Source organism: Equus przewalskii, chromosome 22 (assembly GCF_037783145.1).
Source record: "Equus przewalskii isolate Varuska chromosome 22, EquPr2, whole genome shotgun sequence".
In the NCBI taxonomy this organism is placed as follows: Eukaryota; Metazoa; Chordata; class Mammalia; order Perissodactyla; family Equidae; genus Equus; species Equus przewalskii.
In genome coordinates, this window is record NC_091852.1 from 48,057,286 (window position 1) to 48,075,121 (window position 17,836).

A 17,836-nucleotide genomic window follows, 5' to 3' on the forward strand; every position below is an offset into this window, starting at 1 on the left:
TCTATGTGTTAGTAACTTGCTGTACTCTTCCTGGCAGCTCTTGGATGTAGGGATTGTTACCATCTCCATTATATATAAGGAAACTGGGACTCAGTAACTTGCATAAAGACACAATAAGTGATGGACAGGGAATTAAGCCCGTGTCTTCCACACCCTACTGATTCACAGTATGTTCTATTTGCTACACCTACTTCTGACTTTGCTACTAACTAGTTTTGTGTTCTTAGGCAAATCCTTTCATCTTTGTGTTCCGGGGACTGAGTTGACTATACAAAGAAGCATCTGCGGGGGAAAAAATGAGTGGATTGAAGGGGCATATGCTTATTAATTTTTGAGACTCTGTGATTCTGGACCATATTATAGAGTTATGTGTGGAAAAAACTAAAATATATTCCTGGGGGAGGAGATGGGAACTAATGTACTCACTATGCTAAGTACTAGATGAAATCTTATTTAAATCTCACAGTAATCCTTTGGAATAGTATTATTTGTCGTGGATGAGGAAACTAAGGCTAAAAAGCAATCAAGGGCTGTTGCTAGCTCATACCAGAAGTTGGAAGGCCAGATTTTAAACTGATTTTGGCTGTCTCCAAATCCTGTTTACTTGATATTACACAATGCTACCTTAGAGTTTTGAAAGACCTCATAGAACCTGCTGATTGATGTCCCACCCCTGAACAAGGTCCACAAGCACCTTGAACCCGTCACTTTCATGGAAACATAGGCCTTACTAAGAGTCTGCTTTATACAAAGTCCTTAGGAAAATGACTTTTAGATAGGGCTGAGAGTCTTCTGGGCTTCATGGGTGACTAATTAATTTCTTTACTGGCATGTCTATTTCTTATGTCCTAGGTACTTTTAAATTCAATACGGATGCTGCTGAGTTCATTCCTCAGGAGAGAAAAAATTCCGGTCTAAATTGTGGGAGTCAAAGGAGACTAGATTCTAACAGGATTGGTAGAAGAAATTACAGTTCACCACCTCCCTGTCAGCTTTCCAGGCAGGTCCCTTATGATGACATCTTGGCTGTTCACCAGCACAGTTATCACCCTTCAGGAAGCAAACCTAAGAGTCAACAGACTGCTTTCCAAACCTCTGCTTCTAATAAATCATTCAAGAGCCATGGCCTTCAGAATCAACCTTGGCAGAAATTGAAGAGTGAAAAGCAGCATGTCAGAGCCAAGAGAACACAAAGTCTCACTGACCAGACCTCAGATGTGGCTGGCGTAGAAAGTGTGGCCCGGTCAGAGAGTGGGACAGACCCCAGAGAGCACAGCCCTTCTGAGAGCGAGAAGGAAATTGTCGGCGCAGATCCCAGGGGAGCAAAACCCAAAAAAGCAACCCATTTTGTGTACGGCCATGGTAGAGGACCAAAAGTGAAGGGGAAACTCAAAAGTGAGTGGGGTAACAGAATGACTCCAAAACCAGAGGATGCCGGACCTGAGAACGCCAAACCCCCGGGGATCATCCACCCTGACTCTTCAGATGCATCTGTTAGAAAAGGAGTATTAGACGGGTCTGGGGCCAGACGCAATGAGCAGAGAAGATACCCACAGAAAAGGCCTCCTTGGGAAGTGGAAGGGGCCAGGCCACGACCAGGCAGGAATCCACCAAAACAGGATAGCCAGCGACATACAAATGCAGGACCCAGAAACAGCATGGCCCCCATTCCAAAGGATAATGTTAATGAAAGACCACCAAAATCTGCCTGTGACAGTGGGAACTTGGCAGTCGTCAAGTCGTCCAGAAGGGTTGGTCCAGAGAAATGCACCGTGAGGAGGCAGGATCCTCAAGTAGCATCTTTCCCCCGAGGCAAACAGAACCACGTCCTAAAGAACATGGAAACACACACAGGTAAATCTCCTAGATGGGTGGAAATGTTTTTCTTTGGTTTTTTGATTTTAATTTTTGAGTAGGTAATATATTTACACAACTTAGAAACCCAAAAATATAAAAAAGTTCAGAGCGAACAGTCTCTTTCTATCCTTGTACATCGACTGCCTGGGTCCTGCCACCACCTGTTCCCCTCCCCAGTCGGTAAACGCTTACTTAGTTTTATGTATCATAAGCTAATACAAAGACAGAATTTTTCTCTTAACAAATGAGGAATTTAGTAAGTGTTTGTAAAAATGCAGATATGGGTTGTATAGATGTTTGGTTACAGTTTTTTTTTGAATTGTGAAAGTAGGGGATGGTAATGTCTCCACTGCCCCTCCTGGTACCAGCCCACATCATCTCTTGTCTGCTCATCTGCAAGAGTTCCTAACGTCTCCAGTTTCTCTCAGTTCCTCTCTTGCACCAGCATCAGAGAGCGATCTTTCTAAAACACATACGGAACTGTGTCACTCCCCTGCTTAATTCCACTCACTTTTTCTCATCACCCACGGATTCTGGCTTCTGCCTTACTCAACAACCTCACGTGCTGCTGCCTCGGACCCCACTACATTTTATTCCCTGGACTCTATACCGTTTTGTCTTTCCATGCTGTCGCTTCTGTGGCTCCCTCTGTCTAGAATGTCTACCACTTAGCTTTCTGGTAAATTCTTACTCATTTTTCAAAAGCTAGTTTAGCCGCATATCCAAGAAACCTTTTCTCACCTCTTGTGGGTAGCACTGATCTTTTCCAGCCCTGTGATATATCTTTCCCTTACATACACGTGCTTCTATTATAGCATCTACCCATGGAAACCGTCATTTGTTATGGGTCAGCTCCCTCTGCTAATCTGTAAGCTCCTTGAAAGCAGAGACGATATGTTTCTTTTCATTTTTGTATCCCTATTGCCTAACACAGCTTGTAGGACATCGTAGGTACTCAGCTCTGACTGATAGAAAGTTCTTCCCTACATTGAACTGGAAACTTCTTTCCTATAAATACTTTCTGTCCCCTGGTTCAAGTTCTGTCCTCTGGAGCAACACGCAACCGGTCTGTCTCCTCACAGTTTCCCTCACCATCATTGCACATCAGCTTTTTGCAGTATTTGAAGCCACTTCTCGTTTTGCCCTGAGTATGTATTTCATCCAGCTAAGCAGCTTCAATGCACTAGCTCTTCCTCATGGACCTTCACCGTTCTGGTCTCCCTCCAGTGAATGTGATCATGAAGCCACCACCTGCCTGGGCCTGTTTTTGCGTTGGCCCATGGTTCTTCTAGTTCTCATTTGCTTCACCTTTTTCTTGGGACCTCAACTTGAGTGTGAACCCAGGCAGTGTTTTCCAGAGTTGTTTTTGAATTCTTAAGGCTGGTTAATAGTTTCCTATTGTCTCATAACAAATTACCACAATTATAGTGGTGGCTTAAGATAACACAAATTTATTATATCACAGTTTCTGTGTGTCAGGAGTCTGGGTACAGATTAGCTGAGTTCTCCACTCAGGGTCTCACAGGACTGAAATGTGGCCAGGGGTGCAATCTCGTCGGAGGCATGGGGTCCCCTTTCATGCTCACTGGTTGTTCATAGGATTTAGTTCCTTATGGTGTAGGACTGAGGTCCTCATTTTCTTGCTGGCTCTCAGCTGGGGGTCACTCTCAGCTGCTCCAGGCCGCCTGTAATTCCCCACCACACGGCCCTCTCCACAGCGTGGCGGTTTGCTTCTTCAAGGCCTACAGGAAAGCATCTGCTGCAGATTCTTCAGATCTCTCTGACTTCTCTCTCTCATTTCTAGAGACTTTTAAAAGAGCTCACCTGATTAGATCGGGCCTAGCCATACTCAAGGGGAGGAGATTATGTAGGGTGTGCCTACCAGGGGGTGGGCATCTTGGAGGCCATCTTAGAGTTCTGCCTAACGAATCTCTCTTGGCCTCACTTCCCCACATGTTCTTGAGAACACTTTATTCATACTTATTGAGTAAGTACTATGTGCCAATCACTGTTCTAGGTACTGGGAATAACAGGGGCGCTAGTTTAGATAGGTTGGTCTCTGATGAGAAGACGTGTGAACAGAGACTAGAAGGAAGTGCAGAAGTGTACCATGTGGCTCTCTGGGGAAGAGCATTCCAGACAGAAGGAGAAGCAAGTTTAGATTGGGGTCAGAGGGGGGCTTTGTGAGCAAAGAAGAAGCCGGTGGGAGAGGAGGTCAGAGAGGTTGCAGGGGCTAGATCATGTGAGCCCTTAGATTTGGTTCTGAGCAAGGTGAGAAGCAGCTGGAAGGTTTTGGGAAAAGGGATGGCATGATCTTACTAGCGTTCTAAAACACCCAGCCTGCTGCGTGGAGAAGAGGCCCTAAGGAAGGAAGGGGCAAGTTAGGAAGCTGTTGGAGTACTTCAGGTCGTTGATGATGGACACCTGGACTGGGTGGTAGTGCTGGGACAGGTGAGACTCAGTTAGACTTTGGATGTATTGGGAAGGTAAAACGGACAGGATTTGCAGATAGACGGGAGGTTGAATGCAAGAGAATGAGAGGAGTTGGGGAGGAAGCCGGGGTGTTGTGCCTGAAGACCACTCCGTATGTGTGGAAGAATAGAATTGTCATATACTGAAGTGGTAAAGCCTGGGAGGGGAAAGGGTGTTGTTTGTTCTTAAAATTTTCTAGTTTGGAATAATTTTAGATTTATAGAAAAGTTGCAAAGATAGTACAGAGAATTCCCATATATCCTTCACCTGGCTTCCTCTAATGTTAACATCTTTCATAACTAACCCTGGTCCTTTGTCAAAACTGAGAAATTAACACTGGTACAATAGTACTAGCTGCAGACTTTATTTGGATTTCACCAGTTTTTCCACTAACGTCCTTTTTCTGTTCCAGGGTACCACGTTGCATTTAGTCATCACATCTCCTTAGTCTCTGATCGGTGACTGTTTCTTAGTCTTTCCTTGTTGGAAAGGTGTTTTTGCATATGTTTTCCTTTGTCCACTCCCTGTTTAGGGAAGATAAAGAATTTGGTTAAATTTGTTAAATTTGAGTTGCCTCTTACACTTCCAAATGGGCATGTTAAGTAGGGCGTTGGATATCAAATTCAGGGAAGAGATCTGGCCTGGAGACTTAAATTTGGGAGTTGTCTGTATGGAGATGGTGTTTAGTGGACTAGAGGAGGTCACCTAAGGTGGGAGCGTAGAGAAGAAGGTTTTGAGGATGGAGCCTTCCTATACCTCAAGGTATCAAGATTGGAAGACAGGGATCCAGCAAAGGAAATGGAGAATGAGTAGCAATTGAACTAGGAAGAGAAACATGTTCTAAATGCCAAATAAAAACAAGAATTCAAGGGGGAGGGAGTGACCAAATGCTACCAATAAGTCCAGAAAGATAAGAAGCACATATTGCTATTGGATTTGGCAGTGTGAAGGTTGTTGGTCTTGATAAGGGCAGTTTTGGTGGAGTGCTAGAGATGACAGCTTGACTGGAATGGAAAGAGAGGATCGCCTCAAATATGTCGCCCTGGCTGTTTGAGAGTGGCCTCTGCTTACTCTCATTCTGTACTGAGAGCGTCTAGCACTGCCCTGTTCTCCCAGACTTTCTGGACCCCTCGTTCTGTGGTGGTAACATCCCGTCTATCCTTAAGCTGTTTCTGCTTTGCTCCTGCTCTTAATTGACCTATGGCCTTCTCTCAGTTCACCACTTTCCTCGCTGCCTCCCACAGCCTGCTCTTTCCCTTATCCTCCTCACCTCCATTTCTGGAAGATGGGACGAGCACACTCCTTCCACAGTGTCATTCTTAAACCATTGTCCTTTTACCTTTGTATCAAAATCCCTGCTCCTTTGAAGCTAATGCTCATCACCTTCCATGTCTCCTCATCTTTGTCATCTGTTAGCCTGCAAATCTCCCGGCCGTCGTTTATTAATGCATCGAGCCCGTATCTTTCCTCTACCCCAGTGGTTCTCGAAGTGTAGTCCCAGACCAGCAGCCGTCAGCGACACCTGGAAACTTGTTAGAAATGCATATTCCTGCTCCTCACCTCAGACTTACTAAACAAATTCTTGGAGACTTACTAAACAAATTCTTGGAGTGGGGCCCAGTAGTCTTATCTTTTAACAAGCCTCCAGGTGATTCTAATGCATGCTCAAGTTTGAGAACTGGTTTACCTTCAGTCCTACTGGTTTACCTTCAGTCCTGCTGTTCTTCTGGTGACGTTAGTGATCATATGGATTGTGCCATCCTCCGGTTCTTTTATCTTGTCAACTGCAGTGACCTTCACGTTCATTCCGCCTCCACACCCACTACCAGGGAAGCAGCCCTGGGGATGCCCCAGCTCTGAAGCCTTAAACTCTTAGGTTCCACTTTCTGACCATAACCTGTCCTCCTGGCTCTCTCGGTCTCTTCCACCCGCTACCGGCTTTGCCAGCCTCCTGCCCGCCTTCCTTCCCTCTTTAGGCTGGGTCTTATCGTAGGTCGTTTGAAGTATCATCCTTTCGCCAAGCCGTTGGCAGAGTCCCAGCCCTGGGTCCGTGCTGCAGTCTACCTTTTCGACTCCAGGAAATCACATCACAGGACAGATTTGGTGCTGCAGCCATCCACCTTCTCCGGGAAGCCTTCCTGATCTCCCTGTTTAGAGCCATAATTCTTCCCCACTGCCTGCGTTCCCCACCCTCTTGTCCGGGTGCTTTTTCCTCCATCTCTGTCTCCACAGCACTGTTTGATGCTACATATTTTCATTATGTATTTGTTTATTGTCTCCCTTCCCCCACTAGATAATAAGCTTCGTCAGGGCAAAGGCTTTTTGTCTGTTTTTTCGCTGTACATCTTTAGTGTCTAACGAATGCCTGGCACACGTTGATTCTCAGTGAATGTTTTGAGTAGTGTCTCCAACCTCAGTCCTTCCCATTTTCCTCTAAGATACTCCCAACTTTGCCACGTTTATTCAGTCCTTCCTAACACTCATCTCCCTCTCCGCAGACCTCCTTGCCTCCCAGTTCACTGAGAAAGGGGAGATATCAGGCATAATTTTCTCAGCTTTTTGCTCCCTTTATACAAACTCATAGATATCTGCACCCATCCTTCCTTTTCTTTCATTCTCAGATGTCCTTTATTTCTTTCTGTCGACCTTTCATATCTACTAGTCCAAGTTTTCAGCCTCAGTAAAGATCTTCCCAAATCTGTCCTACCCTCCAAGAAAAAAACTTCCCTTGTGACGTGGACTTCCAGTGTTTCCTTTCCTTCCATTCCAGTCTAATCAAGAGTCATCCACTCTGTTTCCTTTTCCTTATTTTTTTTAATATTTAAAGGAAAATTTTATGGGGGAAAAAAGTTTATTTGTTTCTTAGTAATGGCATCATTGTGGGAAGAACAAAAGAGGGTACGGGGAATCATATCCCTTTGTGGGGAGGCTGAGCTTCCCAGAATCCCTTGTCCCTCCCAGTTTGGGCATGCGGGTGGGGTTGGGGGGTGAAAGGGGAGAATCAGGGTGTGACTGATAACCTAATGAGTAGACAGAAGGCCTTGGGAATGATATCCTGGGCCTGTGGGAGGGAGGGAGGCTGTGGGCTCTGCCCCACATAAAGACGGGGGCTCCTTGGCACCCAGGCCTGGCCTCTAGTCCTTTTCCTTCCTTTTCTTGGCCTTGGCTTTGATCTTGGGGGTCCAGGGTTTGGTCACACAGATGGTCTCCTGGCACTGAGCCTGGTACGGCATCTTCCTCAGCATGCCCGTGCCCACATCACATGCCCCCCGGCCTTTCCCCTGTTTTGACTCACTTCTCTGTCTGCTCTCATCATCACCACCTGACTCAGAAAGCTACTGGTAAGGGCGCGGATGGCTTCTTATTTGCCACATCCAGTGGGCAGATGCATTTCAGCCTTTCTTCCCCGGGACTTTCCTCTGAGTTTGACACAAAGAGGGAGTCTTTTTTGGGATTACCTTCCTTGACCTCACACTCCTCTAGGCCTCCTTGTTCTCCGTGACTGTTCCAGCTTCTGTCCTTCGAGTGATTTGTGGGTTATTCAAAGTTGGCAGCTGTCGTCACATCTCTGTGTGTATGTGCATCCTAGTGGTCAAATTTCACTGTGACTGGATTTAGAAATCTCACACATAAAACAATAATTATTTATTAACAAGCCATAAACTTAATGGATAAGAGAAACTGAAAAGTAAAAAGACAATCTTCAGGGTTAAAATTAGAAGAGTTGATTGTAGTTTTCTCAGTGTGTTCTGTATTCACTTACTTCTCTGTGTCCTCTCCTAACTCAGTTCTATTCTGGAATGATCAATAGGCATTTTCTATCACATTCTCTCCAAGTGTAATTCTCACAGACTATTCCTCTGTCGCAGTCAGCCTCTCGTATATAGATGGATCAAACTTAACCTTGCTCTCTAATGAGCTCTCTCTTACCTAACTTTCCCCTCCAGGATCTTCCACATGTCGCATGCTAACTGGTAGGAAATATAATTCACTTTGTTATTCAGAGATGTTAACCTCTGCAGGGTAGGACATCCCTATTTTTAGGAAGGAATCTAAGTCTGGTTCCTCGGTTTTTGTAATAGAATTCAGTTGTATGATGTGTTCATCTGTTATCTAAAGCAGGTGGATTTTCTTTAATCAGCCACACGAAGTATCTTTATTCTAGGCTTTCCCCAGAGGGAAAGAGCTATCACATAAACTTTACTGAACCTGAAACTTTCCAGGGAGGGAGGGTATAGCACAGACTAGATGACATTTATTCCTTCATCCATCCATTCATTCAGTAAATCTTTTTTTTTTTTAAAGATTTTATTTTTCTTTTTTTCTCCCCAAAGCCCCCCGGTACATAGTTGTGTATTTTAGTTGTGTGTCCTTCTAGTTTTGGCATGTGGGATGCCGCCTCAGCGTGGCCTGATGAGTGGTGCCATGTCCGCGCCCAGGATTCAATCCGGCGAAACCCCAGGCTGCTGAAGCAGAGAACTCGAACTTAACCACTGGGCCACGGTGCCGGCCCCCCTTTTTTTTTTAAACCAAGAGAATTTAATGGATCTCATTCAGTAAATCTTTATTGAGCACCTGGTCTATGCCAGGCACTGGGAATGCTGCAGTGGGCAGGGCAGACAAGGCCTGGCCCTGCCCCACAGAGCTTACAGTCTCAGGGTGTTCTGTATTTCTTTTTTTTCCTTTTCTTTTCTTTTTTGTGAGGAAGATTGGCCCTGAGCTAACTTCTGTTGCCAGGCTTCCTCCTTTTGCTTGAGGAAGATTGTCGCTGAGCTAACGTCTGTGCCAGTCCTCCTCTATTTTATGTGGGATACTGCCACAGCATGGCTTGATGAGCAGTGGCAGGTCTGCACCCTGGATCCAAACCTGTGAACCCTCGGCCGCTGAAGCAGAGCATGCAAACTTAACCACTATGCCTCCAGGCTGGCCCCCTGTTCCGTATTTCTTTTGACATGAAATTAGACATTCCGTATTTCGACATGAAATTAGACAAACAGAAAGTTAGCTTGGGAGAGCTGGAATTATGGAATAATTAAAATGTGAGCTTTCGAGTCAGATAGCAATGAGTTTGAATTTTGGCTTTTTAATTTCTGACTGTGACTTTGGGTAAGTGAGTTAACCACTTTGAACCTCATTTCTTCATTATAAAATGGTACCTCTATTAATGCCTTATTCAGAGAATTAAATAATACATAGGAAGTGCTTTAGCACAGTACTTGGCATAGTGTATTTAGGGTTAGTTATTTTTTTCTTAGAACTTGTTTGGACCTGAAAACAAATAAAATAATATTGTTAAATAAATGCTAATAGTATGACTTAAAAAAAATGTGTATATAGACTCAGCTCTGAGAGCACCTGGCTGTACTTGGGATCTAGAAAGACTGCTAAGATCATGTTTGAGGAAAAGTCTGGAAGCAGGTGAAGGTATCCAGGGACACGTCTGGGAGGATTCTTATGATGCTGTTTGCTGGTCTCTCACACAATGCTGAGCTTCTGGAGCCAGGGGCTGTGTCTCCATTGGTCTGGAAGCCCTCTGTGGGGCTGTGGTAGGCCCCAAGCATATCGTTATGAGTGAATCAGCTAAAGACTTTCAGGGCAACTGCTAGAACCATCTCACCACCATGGACGGTTGGACCTGTCCAGGCTGAGGTTTCTTGCAGCAGGCCCCTGCAGCTTCACAAGCCCTTCCCTAGCCCGAATCCGTGAGTCTGGTGGATGCAGAGCCTCCCAGATTAGGAGAGGGCAAGGTAAGGCGCTGCTGTGCGTTGCTCCTGTGGATGCTCAGACTGTGTTAGGAGGGGCATTTGGCTACTCTGGTCGGTTTCTGAGCAGTTTCTTGGGCATGTTTCCTCAATTGTGGAAACCCCACCTGAACATCTACTGCACGAGTCCTCTCCCTCAGCGTATTCCTGCCCCTTCTTGGCCTCAATCTCTGAACCTTACTCAGAATCAGACATCCCTTAAAACCTCTGTGTTTGAATTCTTCTCTCAAATGCCTTGCTGAGCCTTGGTTGGCTAAAGTAAGGAATGTTTTTCTGTTGTTTGAGTTTATCTGTTTTATTTTTCACTCAGGTTCTCTTATTGAACAGCTAACTACAGAAAAATATGAGTGCATGGTGTGCTGCGAACTGGTTCGCGTCGCGGCCCCCGTGTGGAGCTGTCAGAGCTGCTATCATGTGTTCCATTTGAACTGCATAAAGAAGTGGGCAAGGTCTCCGGCATCGCAGGCAGGTCAGTCGTTTCTCTCTTCTGGGTAGTTGTTCTCGCCCATTTGATATGTGCAGTTTTTAAACTTAGCTTTAAAAATACTATTTAATTCCTCTTGAATATTTCATCTGCAGGGAGAGTCTGTTGCCTTGATCACGTTTCAGATGACCATTATTAAACTATAAATCTCAAACCAGCTAAACACAACAATATTAAAATATATTTAGGGTACAACAAAATCTGTCACTTTTACTGAAAATGGTAGTTTTTATCCAAGTGGCAACTATAGAAAACATTTCTTGTATAATTTGCTTTAGAAAATTTATAGAAAGCAATTGTTTAGTTTGCCCTTAGGATGTTGCCTTTGGCAGATCTTCTCCATAGTATTTTATGGGCTTTTCCCAAAGTATATTAGTGTTTATGCATAATGCAAATGCTATTAATAATACACTCGCTGAACTGTGGCTCTTCTAGTTTAAGACATCTGGGTTTTCCTACGTGTACTCAAATATTTTATCCTATTTTTTTTTAAGCCAAGATTCAGATAATGTTTACCTTGATATTAGAAATAACAGAACATTCTCACCACAAAATGAAGTGGTAATTATATGAAGTGATGAAGGCATTAGCTAACACTATGGTGGTAATCCTATAGGAGTATGTAAATGTATCAAGTCAACACGTTATACACCTTAAACTTAAGCTGTGTTATATATCAATTATATCTCAATTAAATAAAGTAGAACAAAATGGATGCCCTCTTGATTCACTATATCTGAAGTCCTTATAAATATAAGCCCAAATGCAGTATTTAAACAAAGCATTCAGTATTGTGAATTTGTTTCTTCACTGTCTGATTTCCTTAACATGGGCATTATTACCACTGTTTCAATATTATGGCTTCCTATAGATTTAAATTCTTAAAAGTTACCTGTGCTTCTGTAAGGAAATTATTTTGGTCTCCTCTCATTTTTCTTGACAGACGGCCAGAGTGGTTGGAGGTGCCCTGCCTGTCAGAACGTTTCTGCACATGTTCCTAATACCTACACGTGTTTCTGTGGTGAGTTTTTTGCGTACACTGGAGTCTCTTCCGCTTTGTGCGTTGTTCCCAGCCCAGGAGAGGTGGTGTGCTGGCATGTTGCAGAAGTTACTGATAGACTTCAACTGCAAGACACTGTGTGCGTGTGGTCCATCCACAGCCAGGCCCCTGGGCTCTTGGCATTGCTGTTCTGGGGGTGGCCTTCCCATCACGCCCACCAAGCTCATGCTGCTTCTGAGCTGTGGTGCTGGTGTCCTGGCAGAGGCGGGTGTGGACATGGCTTCTTCTCACCCCTGACTGTAACAGCTTTGATTTTCTAGGTCTGAGCAGCCTGACTAAGGAGTAGTGTTGAAGTGTACTTTATTTTAATCCAAGATATCAGTCGCTGGTCTTTCTACCAAAGAGAGGTTTTCTATAAACCAGCGTTACAAACTCTATCCTTGTGCCCTCCCTCTTTATGGAATATTTCTTCCTGTTTTCAATAGTTCGGTTCCTCTATGTGTTAGGAAAAAAACTTCCTGTGATCCAGATCTTCATTCCTGCTGCTAGCCTATTTCCTGCACATCCTTTTTTTCCTGCCTTTCCTGCCTGTCTTTTAATGGCTAACTTTCACCATCTGATGGTTGATTTTTCAGATTTTATTTCTTAACCATCTATCTGCCTCCTTGAACCGTTGCATTTTTGCTTCTGTCCTTATAACCCGACTGACACTGTATTCAGAGGTCATCACTGACCCCTTCCTGACTGAATCCAGGGCTGATTTATAAGTTCTTAACCTTTTTGGCAACATAACAGCCCTTGACACTTTTGACCATTTTCTTCTTGAAATGACCAGCTGTTCCTGTTTCTTTCTGCATGCTCTCCTTATTTTTCTAACTAATTTGCTCATATTTCTCCTTTCCTATTACTTAACTAGCAGCTTTCACCAGGAGTCAGTCATTGACCATCAACTCTTTAACCTTTAGACTCAATCTCATGGTAAATTCAACTATCTAGGATGTTCCTTTCTTTTCTGTAAATCCTCATCCACTGTAGTATTCAAGACCTGACCCCAGGTGTCCTCTTCCAAAGGAAGCTTCCCTTTCTTATCCCACTTTGGCCACACTTTTATTCAGAATCTGCTGGTCTTATATATTTTATTGCCAAAATATGAGCCTTAATGGATACCAAATTAGTATTAGCTGAAGGAATGAATATTCTTGAATGTACTGCTAGAAAGGCAACATGAAACTGGAAGAGGTTAAAGGAGAATTGGACACACAGGACCAATACCAAGGCTTGGTTACCGTATTTTAAAGGATTTTTAAACATAAAGCACCACAATAGAATTAAAATTCTTACTAAATCTTCACTGACAAATTAGATATGAGACCCTAAGAAGGCAGAAGAATGTCGGGTGAAGCTTAAGATGATCTGAGTGAGGTAAAATGGTGTAGGAATACAAATAACAACCTTAACCTATCTGATGACTTTGCCCCACTCTGCTATTCCAGGAGACTACTAATTTAATATATTTTATTGAGAACTTAGTAAGTAAGGTACATGGCACCATGAAGAAACAGAGGGGATGACTTTCCAGAGCTTGCACTCTGAAAGTTAAGGCACAATTAACTTGATGTTCCACTGGAAGTGCCAAGTGCTGTGGGAGATACTTGGGGTGAGTTATGGCTTCTGGCTGGATGATTAAGGGAAGCCTTCATAAAGGAGGTAGAAGTGAACTGGGCTTGACGACGAGTAAAATCTTTGTAGGAGGAAAGATTTGTTGAAGAGAACAGCATAAGCAGAAGTTTAAGACCAAGAAGGCTGAGGATCTGTTGGGAGAAAAGCGAGTCATCTGCTTATGGAACCCAGGATCTGTGCAGGTGGAGGAGTGGGAAATGACTGGAAAAGCAGGGCTGACTTCTTGTTGCCAGGCCTAGACCTTGGGACTTTATTTGGCAGCTGTAGGAAGCCACTGAGGGCATCAGTGTGATTCTTTATGAAGATTAGTCTGGTGGCAGTGAGTAGAGTATTTTGGGGCCTAAGCAATTTGGTGACTTGTAACCACCCAGACAAAGAATAATAAAGGTCTGTATTGGGTGTTAGAATGGGACAGAGAGGAAGGGGTACAAGATTTCAAAGGAAAACAGGAATTAACAGCAATGGGAAAGGGAGGAACCCAAATGGTGACACCCAGGGAAGAGAGGGCGAGTCAAGAGGACTGGGTTTGTTGGGGACAGTGAGTTCAGTTTAGAAATGTGAGTAGGAAGATGAGTAAGACGTCCAGCGAGAGATGTGTCCTCCTGGGACTTAGGAACGTTGGAGCAGGGAGCAGGTCTTAGGGATGATATTTGCAATTGGGAGCGGTAAATGAGATGGTAGTGGATAGGAGGGTAAGGGGCGAAAAACAGTGTAATGCAGAGCCCTGCAGAAAGAGAAAAGCCATCCTTTAAAGTCAGGGAGAAGAGGCGGAGCCGCTGAAAGATGGAAGGGGAACACCAGGTACCGTACTTTGGCTGTAGATGTGGGCAGTTTGAGGTGACTGTGAAACCCCAAGCACAGATGCTCCACAGACGGTTGGACACGTAGGACTGAAACTGAGGATTCAGGGGAGTGCAGAAAATGTGGATTTGGGAATCACTGGCCTTTAGGTGTATTGAACCTCACCTCATGAATGAGATTTCTGAAGGACACAGGCTAGAGAGAAAAGCAGAGGTCAAGGACTGGGGACAGGCTGTCATTTAGGCTGTAAACTGCCCAAGTGGGGAGGAACTCCTCAAGGGCAAGGAGTCCTGTGCCTCAGTTTTCTTCTTCCTGCCTCTGTGCTAAGTTCGTGGAAGATGCTTCCTAAAGATTTGCGGAGTGACCTTGATTGTAAAATTATAGCCCTTTTATGCCCACTTTGTATCTTAGAATAGCATTCCTACTATACAGGGCACTTAGGTCCTGTCCATCTCTTACTGCCTCTTTTCCCTCCGTCGCGCTCTTCCCTTCTTCCTTCTTTCTGGTTCCCATATCACTTCAATGGCCCATTTACAGAAGACTTATCTTATAGGTTTTTTTAATCTTAAATTAAATGTGTCCATCAGTCAAAGTGGCATTTTCATAAGTAAAAATGACTTTTTATTTCTCTTTTCCAGGTAATCCAGAATTTAAGGTTTACCGTACTCAGTGAAACTTTTGATGAAGCATTACATTTAACTTTTTATTTTAGGATGTGGGATAATGTGTTTGTTGAATTAATGAAAACCACGCTGATGTTTCATGCTGTCTAGCTATATTATATTATTTCATTAAAGTCTACGATGCAGTTGAAGTTTGTACCATTGACTCTCTGATATGATGTTTTAGGCAAGGTAAAGAATCCTGAATGGAGCAGAAATGAAATTCCACATAGTTGTGGTGAAGTTTGTAGAAAGAAACAGCCTGGCCAGGACTGCCCACATTCCTGTAACCTGTAAGTTGGAATGCTAGACCCCTGGGGATTCCTGTTGGACACGCTTTGCTTGTGGCTCTGAGTTCACATATCTCATTAGCATGTCACAGGACAGGGTGAAGGGCAAGTGGTATCATTTGCTGAGCACTTACTCTGTGCCAGGTTCTCTGCAAAAGTTAACTCATTGAATCCTTGCAGCAGCCCAGTGATGTATAGATGTGTCTCATCTCCATTTTACAGATGAGGCTCAGAAAGGCCAAGCATTTTGCCCAATGTCAGAGCGGTAGGACATGATGGAGCTGGGATTTCCAAAGCCAGTGTCCTCTCACTGTATTACACTGCTGGCTTCTCAGACGAAATACCCCCCAGCAAAATCCAGGTCTAAGAGAGTATATAGGACAGACTTCTGTGTGGGGAAAGGCAATTATGTAGGGCCTTATTGAGCAGTGTTTCTAGGATGTGACTCCTTTCCCTATAATAAGTAGCCAGCTTTAGAATGTATCTAATCAGCTTCTAAATCATAAAAAAATGCAAAATAATAAACAGTTGATCAGTTACAAATACAGTTCTACAGGCTTTGACCTCAGACAAAGGTTTAATTCCTGGATTCGAGTCACTCAACAGTTATGTGACATTGGACAAGTTACTTAACTTCTCTGAGCCTCAGTTTCTGCACTTATAAGATAATAATGATATAAGCAGCAATTCTTATAGAGTTTTTTTTAATATTAAATGAATTAATGCACCTAAGAGGCTTAGTACAGAGCCTGGCACATGGTAAGTGGTCAAAACATGGTAACTCTTGCTTTTATTACCCAAATCTAAGAGTAAAACAGACATCAGAGTGCTATCTTGGTGCTTCTGCTGTGTGGAGCAGGGGTGGACATTGGACCTGAGGCCTGTGATCAAGTCATGGGGTTGGTGTGGGGAGGAGTTACTGGGGAGAGCTGGTCAGACTGGCTGAGCAGCATGGCCTGCCATCTGCTGGCAGTCAGCCCCTCCCAGTTCTTTGATCGCTTCTTTGGGTCCTGCCTGAGACCTGGGGACTCATCTCTTTAAACTGTTCCTTCCCTTAGTTGACATTTTCAGTTAATTCCGTAATAAGAAATTAACCCTCTATGTGAACTATCTTTCCAAAGCCTGGAGCAGAAAGGGCCCCTGTCATGCCCACCAGAGAACATCAATCAATGCAGATCAGGCAGTCAACACCATGTCTAAAAGGAAAGAGGCCCTAAAACGTGCTCCTTCTTGGCTCTGGAAATCCTCTTCTTGACTTGGGAGCTGTCCTTTTACTCCTGTCAGGACCCTGAGATTGCTGAACTCCATACCTGTCAGCACCTGCCTTTCAAAAGAAAGCTTTGGGTTTCTCTCATTCCTGCCTCTCAGGGCTCCGAAGGCACAGTTGGTGCCTCTGTCCCTCTTTTTTGAGTTGTTCTCCTAGATTATAGGATTCTCTAGAGCAGTTGGTCTCATCACTGGCTACATGTTAGGATCATTTAGGGACCACTGTAAAACACCAGTGCCCAGGCTCTGCCTCAGAGCGGTTGAATCAGCATCTCGGGTTTGGGGCTGGGGGTGGGTGTGGGGGGTTGCGGGGAGGAGTGTCTGAGCATCTATAGTTTTAAAAGCTTTTCAGGTAATTCTAATATGTAGCCAGTGTTGCAAACCACTGCTCTAAAGATTTATGAAAACCTGCAATTAAGTCCAGGCCTCGGGGATATTTGGAATAACCTGGAGGCATCCACACCTGATTGGCAGTTTATCTCGCAGTCTAAAGTAGTTAACTGTGCAGCCATGAAAATAGTTTCAGCTGAAAGGGTTGAGGCATAGCATGTGAAATGGAATAATTGAATAATGATACTCATCTTTAAAGAAACATGCTTAAACTTAGATCTCCTGTGGGTTCTGCCTGTCAAAATGGGTGCCCTTAGAAGACTAGGAACTTGTTCCTGGATTGTTTTCAGTGTTTAAAGCTCATTTAAGAATTATCAGAACCTATTTAGGAGTCACATAAAAAATCCAAACAGACCGCTTTATAAGCATATGTGGTTTTTATACCAAATTTTATTACCTACTTGATTAATTAGACTTGGCTCTGATTGGTATTTAATTCCCAAAGAGTTGTGATTTGCCATAACTTGTAATGTGTCCTCCCCCAAAAAAAGTTGTCATAGAAGTTCCCAAAATATTTTAAGTATTTCTGAACAGGTGTGTAATTTACCAAGCTGTCTGCTTTGAAGAGGACAGTATTTATGTGAATATATAATTCTGTTTCATGATTTTGTTCTTTGGTCTCCTTATATCATAGCTCCTATAAAAAGCGTTCTGTTCAGAGGTCTGATTCTGACCTGTAGTGCATCACCACGCCCGGCTCTTTCCACGTGTCCTTCCCCTTTGTTCTCTCCCTGTGTTACTTACAGCACGCCTGCCGTCACGTCAGCCTTCCTTTCACTGTTCCCATTGTTGGCCCATCACCTGGTTGTTACCTCACTAGCTGATGAGAAAATGTCTATATTCTCATGGACCTAGTCAATTTGAGCTCTATTACTTTGCTCAGGTTCGGATCTTCTAAAAGATTCCATTGGCCATCCTGTCACTCACCTAAGTGGCAAGCTGTTTTCATCCCTGCACACTGCACTAAGTGAGCCAACACCATATTTGGAAATGTTATCTTTGACTGTCAGACCCAAATAAAACCAGTATTTTGACTTGGGCTTTACTTTTCTCATTAAATGTTCTAAGAGGATAATGCTGTCAACTCTTGCTATATAAAAACGTTGTTGGTATCTTTGTTTAAGTAGTTTAATCAACTTTAGACAAATACTAAAACATTTCATAGTAGGTTT

At 43.8% G+C, this 17,836-nt stretch overlaps 1 protein-coding gene and 1 long non-coding RNA gene across 6 annotated transcripts in view; one reads left to right on the top strand and one right to left on the bottom strand.

Moving 5' to 3' along the window:
- Positions 1 to 17,836, top strand: part of NFX1 (nuclear transcription factor, X-box binding 1) — a 61,226-nt gene that overhangs the window by 2,995 nt on the left and 40,395 nt on the right. For all 5 annotated transcript variants that reach the window (XR_011531660.1, XR_011531662.1, XM_008526355.2 and 2 more), the window contains exons 2-5: positions 853 to 1,854; positions 10,402 to 10,560; positions 11,519 to 11,596; positions 14,906 to 15,011. Coding sequence is in view for 3 of the 5 variants with exons in the window: in XM_008526355.2 (XP_008524577.2) it covers positions 853 to 1,854; positions 10,402 to 10,560; positions 11,519 to 11,596; positions 14,906 to 15,011 (1,345 nt within the window). In the remaining 2 variants the exon portion in view is untranslated. The remainder of the gene's footprint in view (positions 1 to 852; positions 1,855 to 10,401; positions 10,561 to 11,518; positions 11,597 to 14,905; positions 15,012 to 17,836) is intronic.
- LOC139078635 (uncharacterized) lies at positions 3,352 to 6,413 on the bottom strand. The gene is made up of 2 exons (XR_011531664.1): positions 6,037 to 6,413; positions 3,352 to 4,853 (listed from the first exon to the last, which is right to left on the bottom strand). It is a non-coding gene; the product is annotated as an uncharacterized lncRNA (long non-coding RNA).